The sequence below is a fragment of the Battus philenor genome, unplaced genomic scaffold (genome assembly GCF_028537555.1).
Source record: "Battus philenor isolate CCGP_79_NKW_IND1 unplaced genomic scaffold, ilBatPhil1.0.hap1 SCAF_13, whole genome shotgun sequence".
NCBI classification, from domain to species: domain Eukaryota; kingdom Metazoa; phylum Arthropoda; class Insecta; order Lepidoptera; family Papilionidae; genus Battus; species Battus philenor.
In genome coordinates this window covers 2238322-2252660 of record NW_027181675.1, presented here as the reverse complement: position 1 = coordinate 2252660, position 14339 = coordinate 2238322, and the positions used below count along the sequence as shown (strand labels likewise).

At 32.5% G+C, this 14339-nt stretch overlaps 1 protein-coding gene across 1 annotated transcript; it reads right to left on the bottom strand.

The window, feature by feature from the left end:
- Window positions 1-8093: 8093 nt before the first annotated feature.
- LOC137933438 (uncharacterized) lies at window positions 8094-12633 on the bottom strand. The gene is made up of 4 exons (XM_068777391.1): window positions 11872-12633; window positions 10707-10781; window positions 10476-10629; window positions 8094-8257 (listed from the first exon to the last, which is right to left on the bottom strand). The coding sequence occupies exons 1-4, from the start codon at window positions 12631-12633 to the stop codon at window positions 8094-8096; spliced, it is 1155 nt and encodes a 384-aa protein (XP_068633492.1).
- Between the last annotated feature and the right edge of the window lie 1706 nt (window positions 12634-14339).

The window sequence follows — 14339 nt, the reverse complement described above, 5'->3', positions numbered from 1 at the left end:
TTACATCGGTATTATGGCAGCAATGTTACATCATCATCAGCGGCGCATCGAAAAGAGGAATTCAATAGAAATATAATTCTTTATTTATATCGGTATTATGGCAGCAAAATTACATTAACATCAGCGGCGCAACGAAATAGGGGAATTACACAGAAACAACATTGTTAATTTACGTCGATATAAATACAGGCGAAGCTTAAATAAATACACACTACTTCGGACTTTGTGTTTTTATTTCTTCAAGGAAGGAAGAATCTTAGGAGAAAGAAAGATTCTTAAAATTTAAATGTACAGTATACCTCTTTGGAGAAAGGCAAGTAACAGTTGTGCTCTGGTATATCACCAATGATGGAATACATCACTATCTTGTCTTTCTCACCGCCGTTATACTGACTTACAATACTGCTACTGACAATATATGACAATCTTAAAAGACTATCAATATAGTAGTAGACCAGAGCTAAACAGAGCTGGTAATAGCCAATAAACAATTTGTGAATAAATATCTCTGGAAAGTTCAGGCTCTCCTTTCATTCAAATTCAAAATTAGAAATATCTTTTTTCATGTAGACATTTACAGGCACTTTTGAATCGTCGGTTATTTTTACATTTTTTTCCATATATTTTATATCAATCATGTGAATGAATCAATAAACAAAGAATCGCACATTTCGATTAACTAAAAACTCTTCTTTGCTCTTATAGGATTTATTTAATAATATACTTTTAAATATTTTAAACTAAGAAAATGAAGCTTATAGATTTGTGATATTTTATTGTATATGCGTACCCACGGAATCTAATACAGATACAAAGACAATAAAGAAACACTTATTTTTTAACATTATTTATATAATAAGGAATTAATGTAAGAACACAAATAGAAGTAATAAATAAATCATCATAATAAATTTGTAAAAAGTTAACAAAACAAATTTCCCATGTAATTGTTTTTCCATGTAATAAACAAATTCAAGTAAAGTTTAGTGGTAGTCCTTTTCATATAAGTAAAACTAAATGAATGTATTTCTTTTTTCTTCAATCGTAAGACAGCGGAGATCCGCTCCATTTGCGGATTCCCATACTTCAGTTACAAGTACGCACTTTCAACTCTACTCAATTCAATCCAATTACGTAAGTTACACAAAGCTTCTAACGTTTTAACTTTCGTTTCACTTTGTTCTGAATCGAAATGTATTTATACACACCTCTATAGTTTTCCTTGTTCAAGTAAAGCCTTTTTTGTTATCGTTTAGATAAGTTAGCAGTCATAGTTCAGCGGTAGAACTGAAACTCGCGATCATAGGTCTCAGGTTCATTTCACGCGATACAATCTTATATAATCACGCTTTGTACCTTAATTGTATAGGATTGAAACTACTCAAAAACAAGTTTCAAAAGATGGAGAGCAGCATCCTCTGTGTACCATAAAAGCATACTGCAATCACCGACCTATCCTCAAGCGTGGCGATTATATAGCACCATACATATCTGAGGAAGAGCACTAAGCCTTGCAGTGATCACGTGATCACTGGCTAGTCTGATCATGTTAAATCAATAACTGGATTTTCCACTACTACTACTCCGCAATGTTTATCTGTGCCTTGCAGTGATCACGTGATCATTAGCTAGGCTGATCATGTATAATTAATAACTGGATTTTCCACTACTACTACTCCGCACTGTTTATCCATGGACGTGGCTTAATGATGATGACGTCTACAAAGTTAGTAATGTAATCTTTTTTACGTATCTATTATATACTTACTTATATCGTTCAGCTTCGTGATGGATTCAATACGGTCTGAGCTAAATATCTAGCAACGCCTTCCAGCAATAATGAATCTTCAAATTTTAAAATACTTAAATTAAGTTGTACGAAAGAAGACAATGCTTATAGAGAAGTTGACTACAATAGATTGAAAAGCTCTAAATTTCAAGGTTGCTTAGTTTTGTTAGCGACAGATCAAAAAATAGACCTCAAGGAAACTTAGTCTAAGCGTGGAAAAAGCCACAAGGTTTATATTCAATTCTCTTCTATTTTTCTGTTCAAGTTCCATGTTTGATTATGAATTTTTTTATAACATTATGTAGGTGATTACTTATTTGTGAGAGATTATGTAAGTTATATTTACTTAATTGAAATTTAAAAATCATAACTTACAAAGAAGCAAAGCTTAATATTTTCGTTTTATTGAACCCTATTCGAAATTTGAATATTAAATGAGCCGTATAAACTCTCCAGTCGTCTACGAAGCAGCGCTCTACGCATTTCACTAATTACCTAATCCGTAGCACTCCGTTAATTTAATGTGGGGCATTCAAAAGTTTGAAAAAAGCCGTTAAGCTGACGACTTTTTTGTTCGAAGCTCATTTACGTTGGCCAATACAAAATAGAAGGTTTACCACATTATATAATACTGTTGTATCGCTAAAAAGTAACATAACAGAAGCAACGAAGACTTTTCTTTATTTCCACGACCATAAACTAAAATAAACTAAACTAACACATCTTTTTAGTTTTGATAACATTTGATTATCATAAAATTAATATTTGACGCCAATCAAAAGTTTGCACTAAAAAGGAAATTCTTTGTTTACATGTTGTTACCATGACATGCTACAAAGCGAAAAGTTATTGTCACAGTGCTTTTTCCGAACCACCATAGGTGCTAACTTGTTTTCGTTGATAGTATATAATGCATATTTAATGGAATCAGGCGTTTTTTTATTGCACAACTACTACTGCATGTGCGGAAGTGGCTATGTATTGGTCCTTTTTTACTTAGTATATAATGCATTTTAAAATTTTGCTTGGACAAATAATTCACATAAATACACCCTAACGTTTTATGAGCTTCTGGTACATCGCTGCTGTACAAACGAAATTCTGCCTCCACAAAACAATTAAAAAACTTTATTGAACTTAAAAGTACTAATAACTACCATATGTTTAGATGACAAAGAGTCACAAACATATAACAATCCTCTAGAAATGTCACACTCGTCCAAAATGTTGTTAAAAGTAACCAATCAAGCCGGCAGACGCGGTGTATGTAAGCCAAATCACAACAAGTCACTGGATATGGACACCACAAGACGCCTTGCAGTGAACCTCTATCAGCTGACATGATTATGATTAACTTAGTTAAGTTTAAAACTCTTGAAAAAAAGGTTTTATTTAATAAGACACTTAATTTAGATTTGAAACTTAGAAAAGGAACGCCTAAGCTGTCTTGTCTGGAACTTTGTTTTTCATACATATAAAAAAACGCGTACAGCCATAAAGGAGCTATTAAATCATTGATGAACATAAAATCCATTACAGTATAAATACTAGGTGAAAAATTATTTTTACTCATTACATTTATTTGTCTATACTTCTATTGTAAACCAAAGCTATATAAAGATATAAAAAGGAAATGTAACTAAGTAACACAGATAATAATTAAAAAAGAAACAAATATGCAGGCACAAAAGGCTGTTATCACTCGTGGCAATACCAGACAACCTTTGGACGGAAGTGAGACATGAAAGAGAGGGCAGAGAGGTTTACATACATACATTATATAATTATTTATTATATTTGTATACTTAAATACAGTAATTGTTTCTGAAATAAAAGAAACAATACGCATTTAACTCCTATTATTTAGTTTTAACATTGATTCTCATGATTAAAGATTGAAGGTTAGAAAAAAATACAAGATTTGTTTCACACAAGTCATTGACACATTGACACTTGATAGTTAAGAAGTTATGAAATTATGTATAATTAAAATTAACTAATTATTATGGAAAGCATATTTTCCCTATACAAACGTACTTATATAAATATATAGATATATATGCACAGATAGATGGAGCAGTATCAAGTATTGACAACATTATGGCCTTGTAGGTAAAAGTTAAATAAATCAATTATAAAAACGGGTAATGAATACCGTTTATGCGTTCAGTTAAAGCTTGTCACTTGGCACTCCCTTTAATCTTTTAACACGCCGTTAAATGAGCCATAACTTGACGTTTTGTGTTTTGTAAAACTTAATCCATTACTTTGCGTTACGCCGGAGGTTGTGTTGGTACTTATACGGTATGACGAATAATGTTTTAGTATTTCTCCTAAAGGAGTAATTGGAAACTCACAACTTTAAGTTATATACTTAGCGATATACGTACAAGAGACAATATGAGTAAGCATCCGTTGAAGTTTACAAATGGTGGTTTACTTACTTATAATGCGGGGTATAGGCCTCCTCTGTATATTTCCCATAGGATTGGTAACACCTTCCGACTACCTAGGAGATGTTTTTTACATTTTTAAATGAAAATATTAAACCAAACAAAGCTCTGTTTGTAACAGTTCGTATCGTAGTTAAGTTTGTTTCAAATTTGAATATAAATTTAAATAGAATTTAAATATAAATAAGCTTGGATTATTTTTTATTCTAGGATTAATTCAATAGATAAATAAGCAAATCTTTATCGAAAAAGTACTTATAAGTAATAAAACGTTTATCTTACTTATTTAATTTTAGGTTTATTATTGTAAAACTTACCATATTTTGTCGTATAGTTAACTTCTTTAGATAAATGTTTCAGAATCATTTGTAGATGTCTCACAAAAGAGATTATATTTGTCTTGTTGGAGAAAATAACAGAATCGCTTTCGTTCAAGCGAGGGTGGTCAAGAGAGACCCGCGGTTCCAACCGCCGAATAGTCCTCGCTTCGCAAACTCTCTACACTATAAACCTACACGGGTAGAGTCCCTCTTCGTGCGAACGTCATCGATGTAACTGGAGTACAATCGTCCAAAATATTTTTTAGTTCACGGACCTCTGTCTCCGTGAGCTCAATTTTGATAAAGCTACACAAAGCCTAAATAGGCTAATAGCATAAGGTCAATTAAACCAAACGCAATTCCCAAACAGAAATGCCGCTTAAACCGCCGGAGAGTTCGAATCTCTCGAAACATTGCTTTGTAATTAGCGGAATAAATGAAGATTCTCAAAAGCGTTTTATTGGTATATTTAAGTAAGAAAAGTACCAATATTTAACCTGCCACCGCCAAATCACTCGAAACGTGTTTCAGCCTTCCACGGGGCTTCTTCGGGAGTTATGTTACACCGATTAGTGCCAAACACAGAGTGAGCTCAGTCCGTCGCCGCTTTGCCCTATGTGTTTTTGCACTCGGTGGCAGTTGTGTGATTTGCATTGTTTGCCGCATACGCAATTATCTTAAGATTATCATTTTAAGTGCATTAATTTTTGAGAAACAGTTAGTGTTAGTGACTCTGTGTTTGGCACTAATCGGTGTAATACATACACAATACATACTCTCGGTGGAAGACTTCAAAATAAATTTAATATAGCGCAAGTAATTGAAAATTTAATCTACATTTAATTATGTCAATTCTGAATACATTCCATTCCATGCCTTAACTCGATTGTAACGTATCATCAGTAAAAAATAATTTTAATTTAACTTTTTAATAATTTTAATTAATTAAAATTAAATAATTAATTTAAAATTAAAATTTTATTTTCAATAATTTAATTTTAAATTAACTATTTAATAATTGTGCAGTATTATTAATACAATACAAATTAAAACTATAATAATTTCATTCTTTTTTATAAATTCACTATTAACCTTTAACTATGGACGTCATTTTTTTGTCACACTACCATGGACGCGCGGTCTCTCGGACCGCTATGTTCTGAAGTCCAAATATTACGTAAATATTAATTTTATTTGTACACTTTTGTATTTATTGTTTTTTAGGTATATTGAAATTAAATAATTTCGAGGCTTTTAATCAATCTTTCTTTATTTGTAAATAAAATAAAGCATACTAACAATTAAAGGCACTTTTTGGCGTACATTTACTAGAGATCAATTTTAGGACGAAAAACTCGAATGAATTAAACTTATTCGAAAAAAAACAATCAAAACTATAAATCTAAGGTTTAACCTAATATAAAAACGAATAAAAGTCTACTCAAATTGAAATACAAATTTTTTAACATTGGTCCAATTGTTTAAAATTATTGGCAGTCCTTGCACAAGGGTTTGGAACACTGTAAACATATGACCTGCCTACAACTTATACAAGTGTAATTGGACTTTCTCTTTAGTTTTGGTGGACAAAGACGACATGGTTTTCGTTTTAATGAATCACTCTCCTGGCTGGGGGGGTTCATCTAGGAGCATATCTGCCCCTAATAAAAATCGCCTCATTGTCATTTTCAATTCGTTTGAAATATTTTGGTTTTATTGCTCGTTTTTGCATATGCGGAACGACTGAAGGTCGTGCTATTTTTTTTAGGAATACTCCACTTTCTATTTTTTGGCTCTGGTGCTCACTGTGAAGTACATGAGCATTTATACCACACAAGTCAAGAATGCGATATAAAATGAGCATAGGCCATCTTCTCGTTCAATATTCATTGACATTTTGAATAAAAATAACATAAAACAATCAAATTAAACAAAATCACCATTTATATTATTTACGCAGGAAACGTGGACGTGCGGTCCGACAGACCGCGGTTAAAGTATAAAGTAAAATAACTCAGCTAATTTGTGTCCGCCGACACAACTTCTCATCTCAACATACGTTTCGGCGCTAAAACTAAAGCTACTGAGAGCATTAAACGCGGGGAGCAAGGGGAAAGGGGTAAACACAAAAGTTACAAACTGCAAGCGGTCTGTGAGACCGCGCGTCCACAGTTAAAGGTTAAATTGAAAAGGATTGTTATGAAAAAAAAACTGTTATCTACGCAGGAACTTTGACAGATCGCTATGAAGTTCGCTCGTTTGACATTTTGCTTTGAATTTCGAGCATGCGAGAGATCTATTTGAACGTCAAACGTTTGACAGTCCGCTTTGAAATTCATGCGCTTTATTATTGTAAATATTTATTATGTAGATAACAAAATATGTTTATTTAATTGATATTTTACTAGTAAATATAATTATACTTCTGAAATAAATTACATTGTATTATTTTTCTGTAAGAATACGACAGGCTTAAAGTTTCTGTTAGCACAAAGTATGCAGGGAGAGATAATAAAAAACAATTAACTTTACCATGTAGCAATCCGGATTTTATAAACGCCTTTTGTTACTTTATCATTATTACGTAATTTATTGTTTCTAATACCATTGATTTTTGAAAGGAGTATACTATATATTAAATAATAGCTAAATAAAATATAGATATAGACAAAACACGTTCTTTCAATATTGGAACTTTTAACAGAACTATTGATCGTCAACATATTTTGAATCTGTTTTATTTTTCCTCTATTCGTAAGGTGTTACAGTGGTGGAAAAGAAACAGAAAGAACTCAAAGTAACATATTTTTTTAATAAAGTTTTATAAAGATTTATGCATATAAACTTTGTCAGATATAGCCTAAAGGAAATCAAAATATTCAGACACCGTCACTGTCAAAGATTTTTATCATTTAAATATTCGTTTATTGAATAATAAGCTTATTCTTCAATTTATTTTTGATTTCTGTTTTGAATTTTGTTAATAGTAGTTCAATAATTTTTGCAGCATTTTATTAAACAATCTGATACCGTTAATCATTCAAAGTTAATATTTAATGGAATCAGGTGTTGCCTTGCGGAAGTCCATCCTAAGTAAGAAAAAGACCAATATTTAGCCACCTCCGCACATGCAGTGGTAGTCGTGCAACAAAGTGCACCGCCCGCCAGCACACTGATAAATGCGAATTACACAACTGCCACCGTTAAACCACTCAACACGTGTTTTACCCTTCCACGGGGCATCTTCAGGAGTTATGTTACACTGATTAGTGCCAAACACAAACTCTGTGTTTCAAAGTTAATGGTTTTACCCCTCTATCACTCTGTATAACTAACTCATATTTATGTAATCATCAACATTAATGTTGAAAAAGTAAGCGTAACTACACCTGGTTTTATGTAGACCATGCCTAACATGAATTTATGTGAACATGAAAATTTATTTTTTGTTCCAGTAATTAAATATGTTGAATTCGTTATAAAAAGGATCGTTGGTTTTAAATCAAATGATATACGATTTATTTAATAGTTTCACAAGAAGTTGAATTGCAAAATAACGACGGCGTAGGTTGCGACCACAGATAAGAAGTGTAGAAGTAATCGAGCGTTCACCACAAACAAGTCAAGCGCGCTCACTGCCTGCTGAACTCGCTTGCCCTCTTGCTGCAGCTGCCGGCACACGTCGCGAGCGAAATCTGCAGCAAGCGTTGATCGTCATACATGTTATATACTTCTCATATATGCGAAATATACAGTTGTAAATCTATAAAACACCAATTATTAAATTACTTTAGTACAGCAAAGAACTAGAATTAAATTTTACTTTAGAAACATACAGTTTTATAAGATTTATGTATAAATTGGTATGAATAATAATGTATTGTGAAAAACTAAATAACTTATTACGGTTTTTTTTTCGACTTTTACTGATTTTCAAATGTTTAATGTTTAAATTTTTCTAAATAAAAAATAATAATATTTTTTTGATTCCAGGAACTATATTTTTCTTTACTATTTATAAACTCTGAAAATATTTGTAGCATTTGGCATAGCTAGCCTCCTGAAAGTCGATTCGATAGTCTACGAAGGTTAAATATTCACCAGGCTACCTTTGCTTTATATACGGGGGACATAGCGCCGCCCTTACCGAGTAATATTATAAATTCAAAAATGCAACTTTTCAGGAGAGATGAAAAACTAACTGTATCTCAAATATTGATGCACTTAAAATTATAATCTAAAATATATAATCTTACATAGTTTGAAGGCTTATTGTATCTATTCCTAGCATGCTGAATAGGAGTATAGTGTTTACTTATGTCACTTTTATTCCTGTTTGTACTTTACCTTGTTTATTTAGAGAAAAAATTAAAAAATAACTTAACCTATCTCCGCCATTTTTAGCTGGAACGTGTGCTATAGGAGCGTTCCATCTCAATACATATGATAGCAAACAACGAATTAATATAGAATGGGTTGCAGCGCTATAGGATCCACTAAAATAACAGCAATTTTACTTCTGGCTATTACACTTGTCCAAAGTAGCTTATTTGGGAGAACAATCTAGTGATGGGATGCCAACTGCACAGCACAGCTCGCGGATCCAACACGTCAAGAGGTAAATCCTTGATAAAAGTGTCTACACCATTTGTATACAGTCCAGATAGTTCTAGTTTCTAGTCTAGTTTAGTTTTAAGGTTTTTGAATGAAGAGCCGGCAATTGCAACCAAAATCAAGCGATTTTTAAGTTGCTCTAGCTCACACTGGGGGTCGCCATCTTTTTATTTTAGCGATCCGTGATTAGACGAAATACGAACGTCCAAAACGATCTTCAAATCTGGCTATAATTTACGCAATTTGAGTGGGAAAATTACCCTGCTTGATCGGTTACTAGGAAATTGACACGGAAAATTGTTGAAAAAATTTACAAGGTGTTATGGAACTCGAAGATTTCAAATGTTTAAAAATTCGATAAAAAATATAAAGTCAATTGTCACTTCATTCGGTGAGAGTAGTGATATGTATATTATTAAGGTAGTACTTGCACATAAGGTTCTATTAGTTATTATGTACATACTTGTTGACCGTTCCGCACATTGTGACACTACGAACTTTTTAACTTCGTACCGCTTATCACAGCTGCCAATTACCTATCTATTTAGATAGTAAATACATGCACAATTTATTTTTACATATAAGTGCTGATATTAGGAGAACCGGAAAGTAACATCGCTTTCTTAAGTTAAATTCACACGACTACATTTTTAACAAGTATTTATTTATAATCAACAATATATTCACCTTTGTAATCTTATTTATTTATTTAATATTCTTTATTGTACTCGATAAGATACAATAATATACAGAAAAGTACAATGGGCGGTCTTATAACACAAGGCAATCTCTTACAGACAACCATAGTAAGGAAAAGATAATAGTACTTATAAAGGGACATCGGAAATAATACTCATCGTTCACGTGTACAAAAAAAATACATATTCACAAACGAATGAACATAAATATACATAAACATACATAGACTTACATACTTAAAGTCATCAACAACCTTTTGCTATCTAGTGCACAAATTTTTAATGCCGGAGCATTAAAAATCAATTGGTTTTTTCTGTAAAATATGTCGATAGAAACGACATTACTTTCCGGTCCCTCTAATACTTACGCCAAAGACTTAAAAATTCAGATTTTACTTATAAAAATCTCATACTGTATTCTTGTCACTTCCTCTGTGTTTCTCTGTTTCGTTCTATCCAAAAAAATTTATTTTTATTCTATGGAGTGTTATTAATATTGTCGATATCAACGGTATATTTGTGAATTTACACTATAGATAAACTAAAATTTAATGATTATTAAACACATATTTTTTATTACATATTTCGAAAATTTACTTACCAGACAAATTATCCTTATGTGGTATCATAAGACACATAACCTGAGCGTTCTTTAAAGTTATATACGCATATTCGCACTCGTAACATATAAGTACTAGCAAAAATGCATTCTTTGAAGTCCACAGAACGCACAATACTATAACACCATTAATACTGTCCATCTGTAAATGAGAAGTTGTATTTTAAAATAAAACCTATGTTGATACATAGAAGATAAAAATAAATCTTTAATTTGTATACGAACGTCTATTATTATCTGTATGTTCATAATGTACTGTAAGAATGTTATCATCACATAATTAATGATCTGAAAAAAATTATGTTAAGTATGAATAAATAATAGTATCTATAAGTGGCGACCACGAGGTAGACGAGGTAGACGGTAGACGCGGCGTGGGTAACCCTCCCACTAGGTAGACCGACAACATAGTAAAGGTCGCGGGGGACCACGAGATCGATCATTATGGCGAAACCTATGCCTTGCAGTGACGCTCTATCAGCTGAAAAAAAAAAAGTGCTAAAAGATAGTGACAAATCAAAAGGAAAAAAAAGGCAAACTTATTTTATAGCTAAGCCAATATTGTAAACTACAAAAATTCAATTAGCCAAAAATTACTTATCTATAATCTTCTTAGTTTCTTCTAAATAAACATTGCTCAAAACACATTTTTTTGTAAAATTTATTTATTCATTTATATACACCAACAGTACATATGAGACAATAGTACGTTAAAAGTTACCGTATATGTAATGGTTTAGTTACGTGTTCCTTTATAGGTGAAACGACATTAAAAATTTATTATATACAACATTGTAGTAAGAAAGGCTAGAACACATGAAATCAATACAAATTGAGAAGAAAAGAGATTGCACGTAAGGGTAAAAATTTTGGTTTAGACATCAAAACAGCTCTTAATTTGAAAATATTTCATCCGGCGTGCAATTACAATAACAACTTTGTTTCATTTCATTATTATCATCAGCCATAGGCCTCCCTCAATCAGCACATTAACTGATCTTGCCCTAACGTAAAACGTCAGGTCTGTCTGAGGAGGCGTCTTTATGTTGGGGAGAATTTTCCGAAATAGAGAAACATATACCAAGACCAATAAAGAAGACATACCCAAGACATATGGTACAGAGGTAGGTTCAAGAACGCTTATAGCACAATGCTCAGAGGCTAAAGAACAAGAAGGTCATCATCTTCTATCAGACAACAGATACCTTCAAACTGTATGACAGTGTCAATCCTGAGGTGATAGAAATATTACGCCTCATGTACCTATGTGTGCATTATACGAATGAGATTTATTAACTCATCGACATTTTAGCTTAGTGATCATTGTTAAACACAATTAACTTATGTTTGGTTAATGATTTAAAATATTCAATCTTACCGGAACAGCAATAATTTTTTCACAGAGATAATAGGCATCAACTATTGTGAAATATCCGTTTAATATGGAACGCCATTTTGAATTTTGCATATTCATATCTTCGCTTGAGTTCGCATTGAATTTAAATGTACATTTCAGTTGACAATTCCAAGTAACAATTTCCTTTGACAATAATTTTGTAATAAGAGCTGCGTATATTATAGAAACATCTAAAGGCATTATAACAATGACAGACAGTATCATCATTGAGCACGGAGTTGGAGTGTAAACTACTTGTACATATGAGATAATTAAATAAGATAATATAAGTCCAGAGGAAAATATCCAATTTATAACAATACTTCCACGATCTGCACATTTGTCGACGCTGTTGATGTTTCTTATTAACTGCAACTTTGTTAATAGCTTCACATTGATTTCACTTTGCTTAACAATCATTACATTATTACAGATATAGCTGACAGCAAACAATAAATATTGTAAACCCAAAACATATACCGTGTAACCTTTAAATAATGTTCTAAATTCAAAAAGAATTTTAAAAAAGGAACAACAGTATGCAAAGAAAATAACTGATGTTAATAAACACAAAAAAATATTTATTTTTAAACTAAACGGCGTTGCGAAGTTACAACAAACACGATATTTCGGGCAAAGCGTTAAATATTGCACTAGAATCAATGGTAAAATAACTTTTTGTGTGTCAAATTTAATATAATTATTCAACACGAAATCAATTTTTTTTGGTTTAACATAAATCATATTTTATATTTATTTTTCTATAAATTAAAAAGAATTTTTATTCAAAACTAGCTCCGTCTGTTTCTTCGGCAAGATTAAAAACCGTTGTTATACATCCAATTCATTAAAACAGTCGCCCTTATATTGATCGTTCGCAATTGTGTAAGTGGTTTCGATCGATTTTTCAACTAATGCTTTTATATATATAACGGTAATTAATGCAGCGTTGTTTCGTAAGAACGTGTGTTTGTAATAATTTTTCTCTTCATTGTTCATAGAGTTCGAAAAATTATAATAAATCGTATGAAATAGGCAAACTTTCGAAGTTTTAGACGACTATATATAATGTGAACAAATCCGACTTGAAGAAAGAGACTCGCCAAATTCAACTCGAATGGTTGTTCAGAAAGCTCCGAAACCTCTTTACTTTAACTTTAACCAATGTGTGTGCTGGTGATGAAAAATGTCTCCTAAGAAAACTCAAGGTCACCCAGAGAACAATGGAGAAGAATAGCTCAGAGTTTCGCTGCGAGGTCGAATTAGAAATGAGGAGACCCGCAAAAGAGCCAATATCACAGACATGGCTCAAAGGTTTGCTCGTCTGAAATGGGCGGAGTACATCGCTCGTGCAATCGGTGGCCGTTGGGGCCGGAAGGCTTTCGAGTGGTGACCACAACCTGTAGACGCAGCGTGGGAAGGCCTCCCACTAGTTGGACCAACGATATCTATCGAAAGTCGCTAGATACTAGCAACGCAGGACCGGAGATAATGGCGTTTGGGGTAGGCCAATGGCTTGCAATGGGCGTCCAACTGAAAAAAAGGATTGAAAGAAGAGTATTACCAACCGTCTTATCGTAAGCGTCGATTCCTTAAAACTCTCATTGGATACGCTTTATTACAAAGGTGAAGTATAACAATTATAAGAAGGAATGAAAATTCTAAATACATTTGTCTTAAAAATAAAACATCATCGCCATCTTGTCAGTCGATCATTGTGTTGACTGTGTTGCCCGTATATAGCCTCCTCGCAACCTTGACATTGTCATATAAAAATAATAACATACTATTATACACATAGAGTACAGTTAAATATATACATAGTGAAGCTTTAATAGTGTTTTGAAAATTCATAGGTCCCCTCCCTGTTTTCAAAATATTTATTGCGTCTATATTTATTGTGTTATATATATATATATATATTTAGTGGACTGTAGCGTGAAACGCGGAGTTAACTCTCTCGAGATATTCGCAGAACGATACAGCACACCGCTTTTAATATATATATGTAACTTATATAATAACTATGCTATGTTTTGTTTTGTTTGTATTGACGTTGAAAGACGATATGGTGAAAGAGAGAGGGAGAAAGACGATATGTAGATACAGAGAGAGGGAGAAAGACGATATATAGAGACAGAGAGAGAGAGAAAGAAAGACGATAGGTAGAGAGAGTGTATAATGGTGAAAGACGATATGTAGAAAGAGGGAGAGAGGAAGAAAGAATATACGGTGAAAGAGAGAGAGAGAAAGACGATAGGTAGAGAGAGTGGATAATGGTGAAAGACGATATGTAGAAAGAGGGAGAGAGGAAGAAAGACTATACGGTGAAAGAGAGAGGGAGAGAGACGATATGTAGAGACAGAGAGAGAATAGCGAATTTAAAACAACAGCCTCAATGCAGCCCGTTTATATTTATTTCCGTGTAAATGTATCTGTTGTGCTCCAGT

Coding starts and splice junctions, on each gene's coding strand:
- LOC137933438 (XM_068777391.1), bottom strand. CDS start 12,633: ATGATTTATGTTAAACCAAAAAAAATTGATTTCGTGTTGAATAATTAT. Junction 10,630..10,706: donor TAATAGACGTTCGTATACAA/ATTAAAGATTTA, acceptor TTACAGATGGAC/AGTATTAATGGTGTTATAGT. Junction 8,258..10,475: donor ACATAAGGATAATTTGTCTG/GTAAGTAAATTT, acceptor CGCTTGCTGCAG/ATTTCGCTCGCGACGTGTGC.